Source organism: Uranotaenia lowii, chromosome 3, assembly GCF_029784155.1.
Source record: "Uranotaenia lowii strain MFRU-FL chromosome 3, ASM2978415v1, whole genome shotgun sequence".
Taxonomy (NCBI): domain Eukaryota; kingdom Metazoa; phylum Arthropoda; class Insecta; order Diptera; family Culicidae; genus Uranotaenia; species Uranotaenia lowii.
Genome location: NC_073693.1, coordinates 260,891,985 through 260,911,805, shown reverse-complemented (window position 1 = coordinate 260,911,805; position 19,821 = coordinate 260,891,985). Strand labels below are relative to the sequence as shown.

The 19,821-nt window shown below is 32.3% G+C and overlaps 2 protein-coding genes across 3 annotated transcripts in view; one reads left to right on the top strand and one right to left on the bottom strand.

Moving 5' to 3' along the window:
• Nucleotides 1-19,821, top strand: part of LOC129750878 (protein obstructor-E-like) — a 308,119-nt gene that overhangs the window by 103,222 nt on the left and 185,076 nt on the right. The window lies entirely within an intron of this gene.
• Nucleotides 6,084-19,821, bottom strand: part of LOC129750877 (protein obstructor-E-like) — an 83,547-nt gene continuing 69,809 nt past the window's right edge. For both annotated transcript variants that reach the window (XM_055746006.1, XM_055746008.1), the window contains exons 3-5: nt 14,986-15,174; nt 14,651-14,865; nt 6,084-6,820 (exon numbers count right to left, since the gene is read on the bottom strand). In XM_055746006.1, coding sequence (XP_055601981.1) covers nt 6,749-6,820; nt 14,651-14,865; nt 14,986-15,174 — 476 coding nt within the window. In that variant the 3' untranslated portion in view covers nt 6,084-6,748. The remainder of the gene's footprint in view (nt 6,821-14,650; nt 14,866-14,985; nt 15,175-19,821) is intronic.

Here is a 19,821-nt window from a genome sequence, read left to right as displayed (position 1 = left end):
GGCCGTAGGAAGAACCGCCTCACAGGAAGGTTTTCCTTTAACATTTTTCTTGGAAAATGCCTATATAATGAATAGAAAAAAATATATTCTGAATAATTACTAAGGCTTTAGTTATTTTTCATTAAAAGCAAGGCATTTATTTTAATTTCTAGCTAATAATATCTAGCAGTTGCCTTTTCCTATTTTCAAGAAGTTTTTAAAAATCAATTAGGGCTTTGGAGATTTCCTTCTAAAGAAACACTTTTTATCATTACTTAAATATGAAAGTAGTAAGTTGTTTTTTTTAAATCACAAGTATGATCATTTGAGGCATTGGTAAAAGTTTATCAAATATTTAGAAATTAGAGTAAGAGTAAATAGTTAGAGATTAGTTTTGCGGTTAAAATATGATTTATTTTCTTCCCTTGTAAACTCGATTTAAATTAAAAAATAGTTTGAAACTTTGTTTAAGGAGAATCTGCAATATAAATAATGTTAAATAAAAAGTCATAAATAATTTATTTCATGATTGGAATGCTGATAAATTATGAAAAAAATCTAGGTTTCTCAAAAATCAAAATTGTATTATAAATTTGCTATTTCTTTTCGTTTGTATTTCAAACTGGTTCTGATTGAATATAAAATCTTAATTTGAATCCAGAATCAAAGTTATGAAACTGCGATCGCCTGTAATTTGATTCCTTAAGAAAGTTCTCGCATTGATATTTTAATCTTTATTATAAAACTTTACCTGGAGCTGAATCTGAGTTTCTTAATTTTGATTTTGAATCTGAGTACTGCCTTTTGAACCTGAGTTCGAAATCTGGATTCCGAATTTCAAAACGATTCTTAAATTTAAATTCCATATAATAGTTTCACCATTATGAAACTATCTTTAGTTCCAATTCTGAATATGAATTAAAATTTAAAATCTTAAAACTGAAGATAAGTAACAAAAAACTGGAAACAGAAATCGAATTCTTATCACAGACATCGAATCTTATAGTATAAGAATAAGATAATTAGGAACCACAAAATCCGGAATTATTCTAGCCTAAGCTTTCCAAATACATATCCGCAAGTATCTGGGCCGTGATATATCAAATATTAAATAAATATCAAATTTAATAGATCAAGAAGAACACTAGACTTTTATTTATCTGAATATATCAGTAGATTTAGAAACAAATTTTAAGCTTTCAAAAAATCGTTCACATCGATTTTGATAAAATTTGCTCAAAAAATGTGGACGTGAAGTATGTACATAATTTAAATGACTTCTTAAAATTTTTTTTGTGATCTTGTGCATAAACTCGGGCAAAATCTGGACGATTTGGCAAGCTAAGTCTAATTTCATAGAAGTTCGATATTCGTGACTAAATTTCTGTAAACAAGTTAGAAATTTTTTGAAAAACTGTAGTAGAATAATTTACCTGGTATAAGATTTCGAGTTTTTGTCTTTAGTTCTGAGTCGTGATTTTTACTCTTGAATCATTTTAGCCGTTTATCAAAATTTGATAAGAAATTATTTATTTAAAGTTTAGAAAAAAACACTTTGCTTGGCATTTTTGGAACCTCATCCAGGAGGACTGTAGTTTAACACCCGAATCCGTTCCTACAGCCATGCTTCGACTTAAACAATTTTTTTCTCAAAAAACTGGTTAATACTTTGAATTGACAAAAGATGTTCTTTTTGTTCAAAAACTTAGTGTCAAAGTGCAAAACGATAAAAAAACTTGAACAAACATTTTTAATATCGGAACGCTACGAGAAAAGCAACAATGTTCTATTTTGCAATATTCATCTATAAGAAATTAAATTACGTTCGCAACTTTTGAAAGTATCAAAATAATCGACAAAGATATGATATTTTTGGAAAAGAATGGATAATCTGAAAAAAAAAAAACAGTTTAAAATAATAACAAAAAATACAAGTATTAGAAAAACCGTTAAATTACACTATTTTGCAGCATTTTTAAACTAAGTAAGCTGAAGATTCCTTTTAATGTGAAGTCGGGCGTTGAATCAAAAAATTTAATTGAAAAAATTCTTAGTAGAAAAGTTTTTGAGTTATACTCCAAATATTAAATTTGGAAAACAAAAAAAAAGTAATCGTGCATAGATTCAAATATCCCGGACTGCATAACAAAAATTAGAAATTTCTGTTTTGCAAGTTAATAGCGAACAAACTTGCTAGCGACCATTTGAATTTTTCTTTTTGCATATTATCAACAGTATTGTTGATAATAATGAATCAATAATAGAAAAAATGATTAACAATGTAATTTTTCAGAAAATTTGGTTTAATAACAGTTGAAGACTCGATGGTAACATTTTGAAAATCTGACTTTCTATGGACCTTTAATGTCAATTCAACACAAATACTTCAAGTGGATATTTATCAAAATCGGTTGAAGCTTTTAACGAACCACAACGTACTAATCATAGTAAAGGAAGACTTAAATATGATAAATCTCACACGCTTCAAACTAAAATTATTCATTAGTTTATCAGAAGGCTGAAATTTGTATTTAAACTTGACAACATTTGCACCATCGAAACTGCAAAATTACTCTTGGCTCTAAGGTTTATGCACAAGCACCATAAAAAGCTCTACAAATTTGTTTTTGTATTATGCATGCAGAAAAAAATATATAAGCACTAATTATAATAGCAGCTTAGCCTACTAGCGACACGTCATATACGTCGCGACGTTGAAAAAAATAACAACGCAGCGCGAGTTTCCTAGTAGACTTGAAGCATGCGATTGATGGCCTAAGGAAAATGTAGCGCAAATAACATAAACAATGTTCGAGTAATACATCGAAATCGCCTACTGGACTGAAAAAAAACAAACCTGCGAATGGCAGGAATCTCGCTAGTAAAAAATTGTTGCTAGTCCTACTGTCACGGTGTCTCTGGAGGAAAACTTTATTTTTCTAAAATTAGCATCGCTAATTTTTGTACCATAAGCTGGGACCTCCCCCTTTAATTTGAGCCCAAATTTTAAATAATCCACCGTAAGGTCTAGAACATTTTATTTTTTTGAAGATTTTTTAACCTTTTTAACGGTTTTTTCAAAGACAAAATCATACTAATTACTGTGAAAACGCTCGTCTTACCTTTAGCGTAAATCCAACATCATATGTCAAGAATATGATTTAATAGGAAATTTCCTTGGCTACAATTTTGTAGAAGACATCAAAGTGATACAAATTGAGAGAAAAGAGTTGTAATGTCACAAAAAGAGTGATTATTATTTCATTTGAAAAATCTAATAAAACTTCTCACCACTGATTGTACTAAGACCAGAAAAAGTATTCTACGAGCTTAGTTACTGATTGTAGAGTGTATAAATATTCAAAACAGTTTATGTACATAAAAAAATAAATATTTTACATGAAATTGATCAGGATTATCTGAAGTTATGAGCACTTGTAGAGTTTTATTTTGGAAAAAATGTCTCCTGCCTTTCATGAAAATTTAGTTATTTATATTTTGAGCTTAATAAGTTTGTATACTTTATGAACAAACATTTGGGACTAGGAAACAAATTAGATTAACTTCTTACATTCAAGCTCAAATTTTAAATAAATCACCTGGATTTCAAAATCAAACATCTTTGTTGAAAATCTTTCATCCTTTTTGATGATTTCTGAAGGTTTTCATACTTTTCAGTTTTGATTGATTGTAAAACTTTACAATCACAATCACAAGCATGGTAAAGTGTCATATATAAAAAAAAAATCAACCTATTGTTTATGCTTGTTTGCATAAATTAGAGTTTTTGGAAGCACTTGTTTATGTAAAAATGTGGTCGAATTTAAGTTTTCAAGCTAAAATTCTAGATTCTTCGTTTTTCTCAAATGTACACAAACTGAACCTAATGTCTTTCATTGTTTTTTTTTTTTTTTGGTAAAAAGCAAAAAGGAGATTACCAAATTTCAACATCAACTTTGTTTTCAACAATTTTAAGAGATTGATTTGATGTAATACTATTATCTGAAAATATTCACTTTAAGTTGTCTGAAGTGAAGTCTCCAGATTTTTTTGCGAATTTTTATATCGTTTTCTGAAAATTTTGCCTGTGTTCAAATTGATGATTTTTGTTCAAATTTCCTAGAAAAAATGAAAAAAAAACATGGGTTTTTATCTTATAGTAAGAAATACTATAGAAACATTTGTCTGTGGATTCCTGCATATTTGGCTTTCTCCTATAATGTAATTTTCTTACTTCTTTGAAAACAAAATATAACATCGTGTCATGAACAATATTTAAAACAGTGGCTACAAATGCTTAAAATAATTTTTGAACATATATTTGCTCTGATTAAGCACTTATTTTGAAAAAGTGCCTAACATTGCTCAAAGTATGAAATGAGTAACCAAATTTTCAAGTCAAGCAGGTGCCATCTTTTTTATATGGCTGGAACAAATTTGAAATCTATCTTTTGTCGTTTGGAGTTGAAGCATCACGAGGGGGGGTATTCAAAATAAAAAATGATTCAAATGTTCAATACATTGGAAAAAAATGAACTAAAGCTGGCTTGCAACAAACTTATCAATCTACATTGCACAAAATCAAACAATCGAGAAAATTAAGATCAATCATTTGAAAAAAAAATTCTAAACGACATTACTGATATTACTCCTATCTTCTTTCGTTCTTTAAAAAAGTTTGGCTTTCGCTCTTTAAACTGTTTGAATTTTCGAAAAATGTATCAAATTTTTATTTAAAATACCTTAAACTTTATTTATTCCCCATATCGGGATTTTTGGAAAAATCGGAGAGACAAAAAAAAAGAATTTGATATTTGTTCCGGAATAATTAAATCCCAAAAATGCTCATAACTTCAGATAGTTCTGATCAATTTTATGTAAAATATTTATTTTTTTATGTACATAAACTGTTTTGAACATTTTTACACTCTACAATCAATAACTAAGCTCGTAGAATACTTTTTCTGGTCTTAGTATAATCAGCGGTGAAAATTTTTATAAGATTTTTCAAATGAAATAATAATCTCACTGTTTGTGACATTACAACTCTTTTCTCTCAATTTGTATCACTTTGAGGCCTTCTACAAAATTGTAGTCAGGGAAATTTCCTATTAAATCATATTCTTGACATATGATGTTGGATTTACGCTAAAGGTAAGACGAGCGTTTTCACAGTAATTAGTATGATTTTGTCTTTGAAAAACTCGTTAAAAAGGTTAAAAAATCTTCAAAAAAATGAAATGTTCTAGACCCCCCGGTGGATTATTTCAAATTTAGGCTCAAATGAAAGGGAAAAGTCCCAGCTTTCAAATGGTGCAAAAATTAGCGATGCTAATTTTCGGTTTGGTGCTATATACATAATATATTTTGAATTTTCTTTAAACATTAACTTTCAAGACCACAAGATGATACGAGATACGATTCAAAAGTTATTGAGGGTAGAATGGAAGTATGTCAATTACAAGGGTAAGTGGGAAAACTTCTAATTATTTCACATTGTTCGGAAAAATGGAGATATATTAATGTTGGCATAGCATACCCATTAGATGGACATACCTCTCTTCCACCGTTAATTAATTTTTTATCGTAACTCATGTTATCTTAAGTTTGAAAAACAAATGTGTTTAATTACGTGTTAATTAATAACACAACATATTTAGAGCAATCGGTTCATGAGCGTAAATAAAAGTAAGAACAAAACAAGTAGATTTTGCAGTATCGCTAGAACGAATGTTGTAAAATTTCCATACAAACTTTAGCATCGTTGAGCAACCCTTTAGAGCTCATCAAATAAGCAGAAATTTGGAACGAAGTCTTCTGCCAAGTCAAGAAACAATTTTAGTCCCAAGGTTTGGATTCCGGAACATACCCCTATTTTTGGACCATTTTCTCTCCAAATCTGCAAGACAAATGTACAAGTGGCTCCAGAGAGTGGTTTTGTTTTAAAAATATCTCAACACTCGATGGTTTAATTTAATTTTGCTTTCTATGTGTTTGTTTAAAATTTTAAAACGGAATCAAAATTTGAAATTATGTTCAACAATTCAGGAAAAATTTTAGGATTTTCACAAAATATTCAAATCAAACACCAACATAGATGGTCTTAACGTTATTTATTATTCTAACTGTACGTCTGTTTTTATTTTTTCAACTCTTCTCAATCTCAACATCAGCTGCGTCTCGCTTGCTTTAAATACTAACACGTAATAAAACGAATGAACAATAATATAAAAGTAGGGAAAAGTGACATTGTTTGCATTTGATGATATTATTTATATACAAAACTTATGAAGTTCGTTTCCGTGCTATTTGATGTATGCTTGTTCTTTTTTAATTTTTTTTTGTATCTCAAATGTATGAAAGGGAGAATGTGTATGTAAATGGATGCTGTGCTGCTGTTACTACACCGTAGCAGACGGGAGTGTGTGATTTATAACATTAAAGTCGTAGAAATTCTTCGCTTTACACCAGGGATGGAGAATGTGATACTGTTGCGGCTGCTGCCATTCCAGACCTCTTGCCTCGGCTTCTGCTTTTGCTGATGGGTCAGGGCGCGTTTAAGAAGAGGGTGTAGCACACCCTCTTCTCTTCTCTTCCTTCTCGGTGCTAGTTCGTTAGTTCCGGTTTTCTTCCCCCGCCCAGATGGTGATGAAGAATAGTTGGGCTATTTGCTAACAAGTGTGTTTGTGTGCGAATGTGGATGTCTGTGTACGGATGTATGTGCGGGTGACAACCCAACCAGCAACAGTCATTTTTAACACGTGGCTCTCTAGTTTTTGTTCCGACCTCCACTGGACTTGCCCTGGATGGCACCGGGCGACAGATTCGAAATGGCATTACCCTGTTTAAGTTCCGGCAATGGAGTTGTTTTTGTTTATTTGTTTGGATTTTTTGTTTCGTCCGTTTCGTTTGTGTGAAGATGGGACGAGAACAACCAACCGACCGGTGGCGACGGGCAAATTCCAAGCGATCCAAGCAAGCGGCAAGCAAAAATGAAAATGGAAAAGATAATCAACATTAATGGTCGAAAATAAGTTTCCATTAGAGGGGACGATGGCTTTCGTGGTGTGTGCTTTGGGGATTATTTTTGGGGACCACCGTGCCGGCCCCTTTGGAGCTCCGGGAAAAATGATTTGTCATTGTTTCTAACTCGGCGAGAGAGACTTAGCACAAATTAGCTTCAAATTTAAGAAAATTATTTTAAAAACTCTTAATAGTCTTTACACAGAATAACTGTTCAAAAAAGTAAACAAACACTCGTACAAGATTTAAAAAAAAAACTTCTGTATCCTTGAAGGAATATGTCAAACGCAACATTAATCACTCATCATTTAAGAACATAATGTCTAGCATCTTACAAATGTTTCAACCTCAGCACATAGAAAAAGGAAGAGGACACAGAAAAGAAGGGTCAAAGAAACAGAAGTTTTATGCAATTATTATTTAACTAATTTCTCGAAAATGTCTGCTTTTAAGTATATTTATTGTCAAATTCTACAATATTCAATAGGATTATACGACATTTCACAGTAAAACTGAATTATTGGTCAAATCATTATCATCCATTAAGACTGCACCGTTTTAACATCTTTTTTTAAATACTTTTATATTAAAATCATTTTCTTAGAACTATAGGAGATTTTATTATTAAAATTGCTTCAATGTATACTTTAAATTGAACTCTACTCATGTTTTCATACACATGTTTATTGGAATATTGGAAAAGTTCAGACTTTCTTAGTAAGCGTATACAGTGAACATTGCTCTGGGTGGCCACAAAACCGGGCAAACCGGAAATTGAAAATCGCACCGGGAAAACACGGAAAAAACGAGAATTTTATCCAAAAACCAGGAAAATTAACAAAGATAAACCGAAATTCAGTTTTGGTATTCAACCCAAAATTCAAATTCAGGATTATAATTTAAATTTTCCAGGAGGAATTAGTTAAAAAATGTGTGAAATTATTATCAAAAGTTTTGGAATGTAAACTAACTCTGATCTCTCTTCAATTATCCCTCTAATTTTACCGGAACCCAGAGTTTTTTTTTTAAACATATAAAGCGGCCCATCACACTCCCCCACACCAAAAAGCTCATATGAGCCCCCTGGTAATGGACGCTTTCTGTACTTTAAAACAGTTTAAAACTGCCTCAAAGAATGAGATGAGAAATTCAATAAGTCTCTAAAAATACTAATAAAACTATCGGCGTTACTTGGGTATCAATAATATGAAAATAAGCAAATAAAAGTAATTTTTTTTGCAAAACTGGATAGTTTAAAAAGATGCGAATATTATAATTTTCCAGTGATAGTATTTAATTCGAGAGTTAAACACAAGACAATTATCTTAACGCAAGGTGTGATGTTTTTTGGAGCTTAGTAAACATAAATGTGTGAATATGATACTAATGGAAGTTTGGCGGCTTGTAACTTTATTTGTGTGTTTCCAAATACAATTTCTTCGGGAACCCGCAATGGCTTTTTGAAATTTTTAATTTTGCATCGTTCCTTTTTTATGCATGCACCCTGAAAGCTTACGAAGCTCCTTGATCAGAACTTGAGTGTCAATTTGACAATCTTCGCTTGTAGCTATATATTTTGTAAAAAATGGTTAAGAACAAAAGAGATATATTGGTTTAATTCAGTGATGTCAAATTGACAGTCCTTGTAACGGGTAAAAATTTCTGGGACTGACCTATCAAACGCATTCTTTGAAAAAAAAATCATCACGGGGTCCAGAGCTATTTTTTCTAGTTTTACTTTGAGAATTAACTTTTATCGATTGTCATAATTAATCTAGAAAAATTTTTGATTACTGTTTACATAGTTACCTGTTCATAATTTAACCCCAAGAAACTGAGTGGAAATTAAAATATACGTAGAACAATTAACTCTAATTTTTTTCACTGAAATCAAATCTACATTTTTCCGCATAACAAAGCTAACTCTCAAATGAATGAATTACGAACTTTGAGATTTTTTTATGGAAATATATTAGTTACCTCTAACTATGACATTCTTGCAATAAAATATATGTATCTGTTTTTCAATCATAATGTCATAAATCATAAATTTTTTCAATTGTAAATTTTGTTTGCAATGTCTTACAGTAGGGGAGAATGAGGATACTTGATCCCTGGGGATACTTGATTCCTTAGCTATATCTCGAAACTGGAATGTCTTACAAAGATCAAATGTTCTAGAAAAATGTGCCAAAGTGAGCAAAATAACAATGCTTGTAGTTTAAAAAATTTTAACAAAATAATTGTTTGAGTAATTGAACTTTGTTTGAAAAATTTCACAAAATGTAACTTGAAGATCTTTTTTCATCACTTTAAAATGTTCCTTACATGGGAAAATTATGAAAAAAATATTTGTTCCAATGTATCAATCGTTCGAGCGTAAAATGAACTTCATAATACCATATTTTCAAAGTAATGGAAAACTCTCTACTTTTTTTAGAAAAAGTTTTCGTAAATGTTGATTATGGGTACAATTGATCCCCTAGAGTTGGGTAAAATTGATCCCCCCTTCCAAACGGCATATTTTTCTTCTGAATTGATCGTTATGATTGCTGATTACGAAATTACTAATATTTATCCAAAAACTAATAGGTATTTATCAAACAATTGTCTGAAGAAAAGGGCTAAAATAATTAATTTTCTCTTAATTATAAATAATAGCGCTTTTAAGTATGCAATGTTATTAGCGTTGAGACAAAGTTATAGAATTTTCTTCTTATGACTGCTATAAATTGTTAAATGAGAACAAACATGACCAAAATAGTCAATTAACATTCTATCTTGGGGTTTTGTTTGATTTTTATACAAGGATTAGGGCTTCCTGAATAAAAGATCAAGTCTCCTTCAACAGGGGATCAAGTCTCCCCTAACTTCAGAAAAATCGCAATTTTTTCACTCCCACGAAAATGCTTCTAGTTCATCAACGGCTTCAAGTATCGTTCTAATTTTTGGAGTTGCTAAATTTTCCCAAAAAGATATGGTGAAAATAAGAAAAGGTGATCAAGTATCCCCACTCTCCCCTACTGATTCATGCAAAAATATTAAAAAAAAAAATCGAGCCCATATGGGGACCATATGCAGTAGAGGATTTTGAAATGTTTTCTTTAAAGTTTTATGGCTGCTTCAATAAATGACATTGTTCCTTTTTAAATTTCTTTCGAAATTTCAATTTTTTACTATAAATCAATATTCAATCATCAACTTAAAGTTCATGGCTCAGAACCCACCCACAAATTGTAAATGAAGGTTGATCAATTCAAAATTCAACCAATTTAATCTGCAAAATTAGAAATTACAATTTTACTTCGCTATGAAAATCAAAAATAATTGTTTTCAATTTGTTTGAATAACGAAACTTCCGATTTTATTATAATAAATTAAAATTTTATTATTTGAATTCCTTTCACATTTTTTAAATATTTATTTCAATACAAATATTCCCAAATTGAAAATAAAAAAAAAGTTAGAGAATCTGAATTGAATAAATGTTTTTTTTTTATTTTTCTAAATCTTGAACTATGATATGATGCTGAATAATTCCCAAAACTGTTAAATCAAGGCTTTATAACTTTTTGTCCATATTTTTTTAAACTATTGAAGTCAGATTTTAAAATAAAGATCGTTATTTCCAAGTTTTGCCATTAGAACTTTGAAACGATGCAACAGCAATGTTTGGTGAATGGTTTCTATTTAATAAGTTGCAAAAATTTATTTTTTAGCACGAGTTGTAAATTTATCTAACGGGGCTCACCGTGTTGAATAATTACGTCGAGTGCTGAAAAAGTTAAATCTTGTCACAAGCGGCATACACAATTTATGTAAACTTGGGAAATTCCTTTGAAAATCCATTAATTGATCTACAAGCAGTGCATCTTAACAAATAATCACATGTTAACGACCATGCAAAATAACTGAATATTACTAATTAAATAGGTCTTGAATCGTTTGCTGGCTAAATAACTGAAGGTATCGAAAAGTATCGCTTTTCGATACTGCTTTCAGTGTCTAAAAGTTAATTAGCCATGAATTGCATTAATTAAAAAAAACAATTATAACAACAATTGGAAAATTGAGCTTGTTTTTTTTTTCAATAAGGCCGGAACAAATTTCAAATATTTCTTTTGTCACTTGAAGTTGAAACATCGCGAGGGGGTAGTAATTAAAATAACGTGAAAAACTAATAAATTGGAATAAACTGCATGAAAGCTTGTGTGCAAAAAAATTGTATGCTTTATCATTGCACAAAACCTATAAATCAAGTAACTTTTTATCGAAAAATTCAATAAAACCAAAAATATAAAAGGTGATAAAACTCTAATCTTACATAATTTGACTTTTGCTCTTTTAATCTTTGAGACATTGGGATTTTTTTTCGAAATTTCCATAACATATTTCAAATTTTATTTACTCCCCATTCGGAAGATTTCGAAGAGGGGAGGGGAGGGTGACAAGAAAAGAAATTGATATTTGTTCCGGCCTTATTGGTTTTATCAATATACAAAATTTCTATTGAATGCTAAAGAAAATCTTTATAAAACTTAACGGAAAACAGTGGACAATTTTTTTTCGAAAACGGTCGGGTCAACTGAGGCTATTATGAACAAAGATCATTCTCATTTGTTCTGATATTTGTTCACAATTGCCCAAAGCGAATGTTGGGTAAAAATGAACGCTGTTAAGATTCTTGTTATGTAATAATTTTAAGTGTTAAAAATATTTCTATACGAATCTAAACACTGCGTCTAGCTAGGATTAGTGGTTTTGCAAAATCTACCCCTTATTAGTCATGGGCAATTTTTGTATTCACAAAGGAACAAGGATCTTGATAGAGTTATGTATAACGATTTATTTTCAAGATCTCGATGATTATTGATATTTAAACATTAAAGTGCAGTTAACCCTTCGTTTCATAAAGTAACAAATTTGCAATACTTAATGTATAGAAACAGTAAATAATCGTATTTCAGTTTATTTTTTTTATGTACACATAACTTCCAACTGTTAAAAATGATTTTTAAAGGAAAATAAAAAATCATTAAATGAAAGGTTAAGATAATCAAACAATGCAAAAAAACAAGTGTTCAAATCAATACTGATGTTATGAAATCGCTTGGTACATCTTTGTACCTGAAAATGATCACATTTTCATATGTGATGAAAGAAATTAGAGAATCATGAACTATCAAAGAACGAAAGAACATAAGCCGTAAATATCATGAAAATTTCGAAAAAGATACAACGGCTCACCGACAGGACTTGAACCTGCAATCTCCGCTTCGGTACAACGGCGCGTTAGCCAATTCCACCACGGTGAACGTGATGGAACCGGCGAACACGAGCAATCGAGCTCTGCCGATCAACTGCTGGACCTTCTATCGAAACACCATGTATATCCCGCATGTGATCTTTCCCTCTATTGATCTCTCTTGTTTCTCTAACCCCACCCATCGACTCGGGATTTTAGCCGAGCGAGCACATGGTCGATTGCTTCGGGTTTGCCGCAACTTACGGTCAGATGAAGAAGCAACCAGTGCCGCTCAAGGTTCCGAGCAGACCAGTTACACAGGGAGGTGTTGCTCTGTTGAAATCAATACTGATGTTATGAAATCGCTTGTTACATCTTTGTACCTGAAAATGATCACATTTTCATATGTGATGAAAGAAATTAGAGAAACATGAACTATCAAAGAACGAAAGAACATAAGCCGTAAATATCATGAAAATTTCGAAAAAGATACAACGGCTCACCGACAGGACTTGAACCTGCAATCTGAACCTGATGCGGCAAACCCGAAGCAATCGACCATGTGCTCGCTCGGCTAAAATCCCGAGTCGATGGGTGGGGTTAGAGAAACAAGAGAGATCAATAGAGGGAAAGATCACATGCGGGATATACATGGTGTTTCGATAGAAGGTCCAGCAGTTGATCGGCAGAGCTCGATTGCTCGTGTTCGCCGGTTCCATCACGTTCACCGTGGTTGTACCGAAGCGGAGATTGCAGGTTCAAGTCCTGTCGGTGAGCCGTTGTATCTTTTTCGAAATTTTCATGATATTTACGGCTTATGTTCTTTCGTTCTTTGATAGTTCATGTTTCTCTAATTTCTTTCATCACATATGAAAAAGTGTTCAAAATTACTCCGTACTTTGACAAATCTGTGGCAATAAGAAACAATCCTCTGTGAATCGGTGAGATAAAGCTTTGGCAAAAATTTATATTTACACTTGACGATGCATTTATTACTGAATGTAAAACGTCTAAAAACTGCATTTGAACTGAATTAACTGTGACGAATTAATTACATAATTGAACGCCCTCAGAACAAGTTTGAATATTTTCCGAGCCGTGGATTTTGTTAGCTGAAGTAACATACTTGGTATCTGTTACTTATGAAAATATGATAGAATGTCACATGACGAATGATTGACTGAAAAGTCTTGTTTAACTCACCGTTTTTAAATTTTTTGTACACATGATTCAAACAGCCATAAAAACTTTGTGCAGGATGTTTTTTTTTTAATTATTTTTAGAAGATGTGATAAAATCCTTAATATAGAATCGAGTTCGTTTAAGTGTTAGATGATTTGAGTGTTATGAAATAACCAAAAAAATGAAATATGTTGAAAAGTATGCTACAATTCGACGAAAATGGACAACACAATTCTGGAAAACCTTGATTTTTTTTAGCGCGAAAACCTGAAAAAAAACCGGGAATTTCAAAATGAAAATGTAAGGCCACCCTACCCTTCATACGAATTTAAATAAAATTTAGGTTAATTTCGATACAGGTTAATACGAATACGGGAATGTAACCGCGAAATAGAAATGATGATGAAAAAGTTGTAGAGGATGTATATAAGCCACAATGACAAGCGCTTCGTAGAATTACGACATCTTCTACAAAAAAAAAGTTATTAATGTATCAAGTTGCAAAAAGTGGATTTTTTCAGCACAAGTCGATAGTTACGTCGAGTTCTGATAAAAAACGAGTTTTGCAAAAAGTTACAAAAAAGTAGGCAAAATCGGAAATTTCCCTTGAAAATTTATAAATTTACCCACAAGAAGCGCATATCAACAATAAACAACATTTGAACGACCATGCCAACGACTGAAAATTATGATCGAGTAGATCGTGGAATGTACTTTTCGACAATGAATTTGGTGCAGTAGCACTTTTCCAGTGTAGCACTTTTTCTATGTAGCACTTTTCAGTGTTAAATTCTTCACTTTTCAACACTGAACTGCAAAAAACTTATTTTAAATCTTTTTACCGTAAATAAGAACGTTAAGTGCCGTGTTATTGTAAAAACTTCAGATTTTTCTGTAGTTAAACAGGAAAATTTGTTTTCAGTACCTTGAACGACATCAATTCATTTTTCTCATAGCACAAATGATCGCAAGTCAGTCCCATAGCCATGAGGACTATGAATTTAAACAAAAAAAGTAACATTATGAAAGAAAAATTATTTGTTATTCATAGCACTGACAAATATTGTTGTTTGCTTTGATTAAAAATACACGCAGCTGTACAAAAATAAATATTTCAAAAAATTGTTTTAGTTATTTGAACAGTTAAACCCTTGTTCGGGATAATTTAAAATTGAAATTCGTAACAATATAATTGATTCGTTATAATTTCAATGATCACACCTTTCCCTGGTCCAAGAAATCTCCCTCTAATGGCAGCGGGGTCGTTGGAACTTCGCAATCCTCCGTCGGTGGCACCACGCATCGCAGGCTTCGCCGATCGAACACCAACATGGCGGGGCATCGCTGCAGCCGTGGATATCCTCCCTGACATTGCCAGTATCGGTTGCAGGACTTTCCTAGCGGAACATTTCCATTAGCATCGTCATTGCACAGTGCTGCAAACGGGAGAGAGAAAAATTAAGCGAAACAAAACAGGTGATGTAACTTTTAATCAAACAAATTGGTCATTTTTTCCAGCACAGGTAGTTATTGCGTAGGAACGTGGTGGGACTTACGATGTTTCTGGCATCCGTCAACATTTTCCGGCCAGTCGCAGCTGTGGGCGTTCTCGTTGTACAGCAGCCCTCCGATGCATAGCTGCTCGGTTGCCGTTCCGTTCCAGCAGGTCCAGTAACGGGTGCAGGACGTCTCGTGTCCGAAGATGCCATACAGCCAGTCACAGTGTTCGGTCGAAATTGGTCCATCTGTTGTTGGGCGGAAGAAAAGCAGCAGAAAATAATTACAAAATCAATCTAGAGCAATTAGCTGAGTGATTGCTTTTCGTTTGGTTCAAGAGGAGTTGGTACTTATCCTAGTTGTTAATTGTAAATTATATTTACATTATTTGTGAAAAGTAAAAAAGGATTACTTTTAAGATTTGCTCTATATCTGCATCCTTTTCAAATCAAGCCATGGTCCAACTGCTAGTTGATAAACACGAAGACATAACCGTACGAGAATGCTTTCGGGACTTTTTACTACCTAACGAGGGTTGTTGGCATTCAGATGGTTGAGACTTGCCTTTCCGACCGCACAACTAGGGTTTCTAAACTACTAATCATATGATGTCCAGCAAGGTATACTTCCTTCTTCAGACGACTTTTCCTGCGACAAATTGCCCTAGCTTGAAGGAATTTCCTGGCTGTGAATATCTCTTTTGCTACGAGATTCAATGAAAAGAGAGTCTAATATTATCTCTGTAGCTTAACTGGTAGGAAATGGCACTCATTTCATACTTTTTTGGAAGTGAAGTTTTCCTAAGCACGCGGCGTATCTACAGGGCCTTTTACGCCGTGATGGGTGGTCAAGATTTTCAACATTTGAGCCTAATTTTGGAGCTTGCGGACCTTGTACATTTAAGGAAATAATGTTTGAATAACATCCGCGGGTCACAAAGAAGCTCAAAACATCGAGTTTGCTCTGCATATCCGGTTGGTTGGTCTGCCAGGTCAAGGTCGTTTAGTTGCTCCATTGTTGAAGGATTCCACGGAAATCCTCAGTTTGATCAACAGTCGATTGATCTAGTCAAAAACTCATCCATTACCAAAAAGTAGCGGTGATAAGACACATCCATGTCTCACTCCTGCAGTTACAGAAATTGGATCGGACAAGACATCATCGCCCAAGTAAGAATTTAAGTTTTATGCCAACCGTCACAGCTCGCTTAAGACTATTTCCTAAAGCCAAAGCAAAGTTATAGACTAGTTGGCCCTGATTTGACAACGTCTTTAAAGCTAATTCTCTAAGCTATATTAAAACATCCAACAGAATAGTTTTATTCGACCTTATAGACATATCTTTAAGAAACCCTTCAGAGCTCTATAAAGACTACCCACAGCTCTTTTAAAACAACGTCATGGAGTCTGACAAGAATTTTATTGTCAGAGCTTTCTATTCCGTGTTTTTTTTTCTCATGTTATTACTTATCTACTCTCTCAAGCATGTGGTAGTTGGTAAAGATTGCATTTAAATAATTTTAAAAATATTTCATTTATTTATATCTTAGCATGAAACTTTCTGCAACCTAAGATATCTGGTGAAAAACGAAATAGCATAAAAAAATAAGTGCCCCTGAAAGAAAATCAAGTTTAACCACATGTTAAGATTTTTTTTAAATCTATATATATAAAAATGAATGTTTGTCTGTCTGTCTGTTCCCTATAGACTCGGAAACTACTGAACCAATCATCGTAAAAATTGGCATCTGAGGGTTTTTGAGGCCGGGGATGGTTTCTGTAATAGTCAAAACTCCATCCGACTTAATGAAGAAGAGGCTTCCATACAAAATTTGTAGTTTTTCGAAACAAATTAAAGTCATGACATCCATTTTCTTGAGATTTTTTTTCCTTTGGGCGGTTTGTTTTTCGTCTCTATGGTCGAGGCGTCGTGAGCCAACGTCGCAAAAGGAAAGTAACCCAGGCATAGCATACTGATCAGTAGGAATATTTTGGCGCGTATTTCTCAACCAAGCATATTTTCTTTGAGGGGTTTGTTTTTCGTCTCCATGGGCGAGCAAACGTCGTCGCAAGAGGATAGTAACCAAAGCACACTGTTCATTGATTGCTGGAAAATTTAACAATAAGGCGCCTGTTTCTCAAACACGTGGGGCGATATGCAACCTAGATGTGTTTTTTTTCTTGCTTATTTGATTTGTACACAGCACATGGTAATAAATGACGCCTAGATGTGACACGGATTGGTATTTTATCAATCGAATCAAAACCAATTGAAATATTTGCAGAAATACTTCCATATTTAGATCATGTTAATGTAGGTAGCATTCGACTTTTCATTCAAGGAACATTAGAACATGTTCAAACGTTCAACTTTTTCTGTTAAACAAAAATTAAAAATTATGTTTTCTTCTAGAAATTGTTACTTCGGCCCAAATACACAACTGAAACGAATTTAGAAATGAAAATGGGAGCTTTTTATTTTGAATAATTCTGAAAAAACCATCGTACTTTTTGCTTACAAACCAATTCAAGTACGTACTTAACATGAAAAGTGTTTTTGTGTTACATGGCTGCATAAAAGAGACTTTTGATCCGCTTCGTTTTTGAAAAGCGAGACTTTAGAACTGATATTCAACTAGACGCAAAATTCTAAGAGAAATTATTAGTTTACACTTAAAGTGTTAAAAACAATATTCCCTTCTGTCAACTTACACGGTGGGGCAAGGGCAAACGTCGAACTTTTAAGAAATCCATCTTCAAAATGATTCAATATGTTGGAAAGACCAGAAGGGGTATTCCGAATGTTGAAACTGCAGCGGATATTGAAAATTCTTAAATGTCTTTGTAAATGAAGGTCATTCCCTTTGAACAGCATTCGATTTAAAGCCATTACTCTGACGCATCTGTAAATAAGCTTAGCATTGACACTTTCCCCAATATACGGGACAAATGTAAACTTAGAAATTTGTTTTTGCCTACATTTTTGAATATTTGACTTTCAAAGAGAAAATAAAAAAAAACGCTGAGAACTTATTTAGTGATGCAACTGATTTTTTTTTGAATATTTATATGTTTACCGTAGTAAATTTATTTAAAAAAAAAGAAATTTGCACTGTATTTGATACATAACTAATTTAATATTTTTTTCATTAGCATAATAAGTGCTGTTTGGGTATCGAGCCGGTTAAATTTGCCTACCTTCTTCAAGCAGTAGGGGACAAAATTGAAAAAGATGGGAGAGCTCCCATGTAAATTTAAGATAAAGAGCTTTTCAAAGAAGGGACCATATTTAAAAATGTTTTTTTTTTTTGGGTACAGAGTACAAATTTCAGATATTGAAAAACGAGTTTCTGTAAATAATATATACCATCTTTGAATTGCAATTCAGAACTGCAGCTGCATCTCTCATTTCAAAGTTGTTGGTTCTGAAGTATGATGAGGTTGGATTTAAAAAAAATGCTCTCTAAAATCTAAATTTGTATAAATTTTTACAAATTACATTTATTTCCGGAAGGTGTAGCAAAGCACAACGGGTCAGCTAGTTAAAAATAATAATTAAAGGTACATAAAAATTTGATCAAATGAATTTTTTTTTTTGCATTGAAACTCATTACCTAGACAATAAATAGTACCGCAAACATTGACAAGTTAGTTGAAAATGTCTAGTTTTTAGTATTTTAATTTTTTTTCCAGCAAGATGGCTTCAGTACTTTCGATTGAGTTTCATAATTAACATTGCGTTTAGTAAGTTGATATTAAAAATCTTAAAGCAGTTGTAAAACAGTTTTAAAATTATTTTATGCCAGTTAGAAAAACGTTGTAATAGAACAATTAGTATTAGTAAACAGTTTTATGAGAGTTTTAAGAGAGCTTGATTCACAGTTTTGTTTGAGAGTTCCTTTATATGGAATTCACACTCATGATGGATTTATCATTTTTTGAGTAAGAGAAGTTTGACGCAATAAATGAGAACATTTCGATTTGTTGCTTGGAAGAAGGCCACTATTTGTTTTGTTTCCTTTTGACTGTGTGGATGGTCAATTATCTTTAAATAACAAGTAGGTATTATTATCAAACAACCTCAGACTGCTTTGGAATAGATCATTTTCTGTCATCGAAAGACTGGCATCAAAGCTAAATAAGAAGGATTCGTACTTTCATTGTTCTTAGAAGATTTAGTCAGTGTTAGTATTTGCTTTTAATGTTTTTAGTGGAAACTAGCGAACCATAAACCTAATAATCTATTAGTTAAATTTTTTGTTTTGGGTTTTCAATTAAGTGGATAATAAATGAGAACAGGTCTTGTTTGATTAACTGTTTCTGAAAGTTGCTAGTTTAAAAGTCAAAGTTTATTGAAAACGAAATTATTTTCATAATTCGAAACAAGTCAGATATTAAATGTTTTTTACCATAAAATTTACCAAATCCAAGCAAATAATTTATTGAAACAAAAAGAACTCAGTCAGTATAAGCCATATAGCACAATACTCAAAGGAAGACTCAGGTATCAAGACTTTTGCATTATTCAGCAATGGTGCAATCAAATAGTGTTTTCGTTACTTATGTCAACTGAGCTTTTTATCGCTATTGTAAGTAGGCTTACCTTACAAAGCAATAGAACCTCAATTGCATTGAATTGATTTGTGTATATTCGTTGAATGAAATAATAACGATATACATAAAATAAAAAGAGAACTTATAACGTGTTCTTCAGATTTTAATACACACATAACTTTACTGGTAACTAATAAATGTAATGATCTGCCAATGCTAATGGTCTTCATTCTGACAATATTATCTGAAATTTGTTAAGGCTGATGAAAGCTTATAAATGAGTTTTTTCGCTTGTTATGAAGCTTCATTTTTCCGTCTTTGGTAAGGAGAAGCCGGTGACTG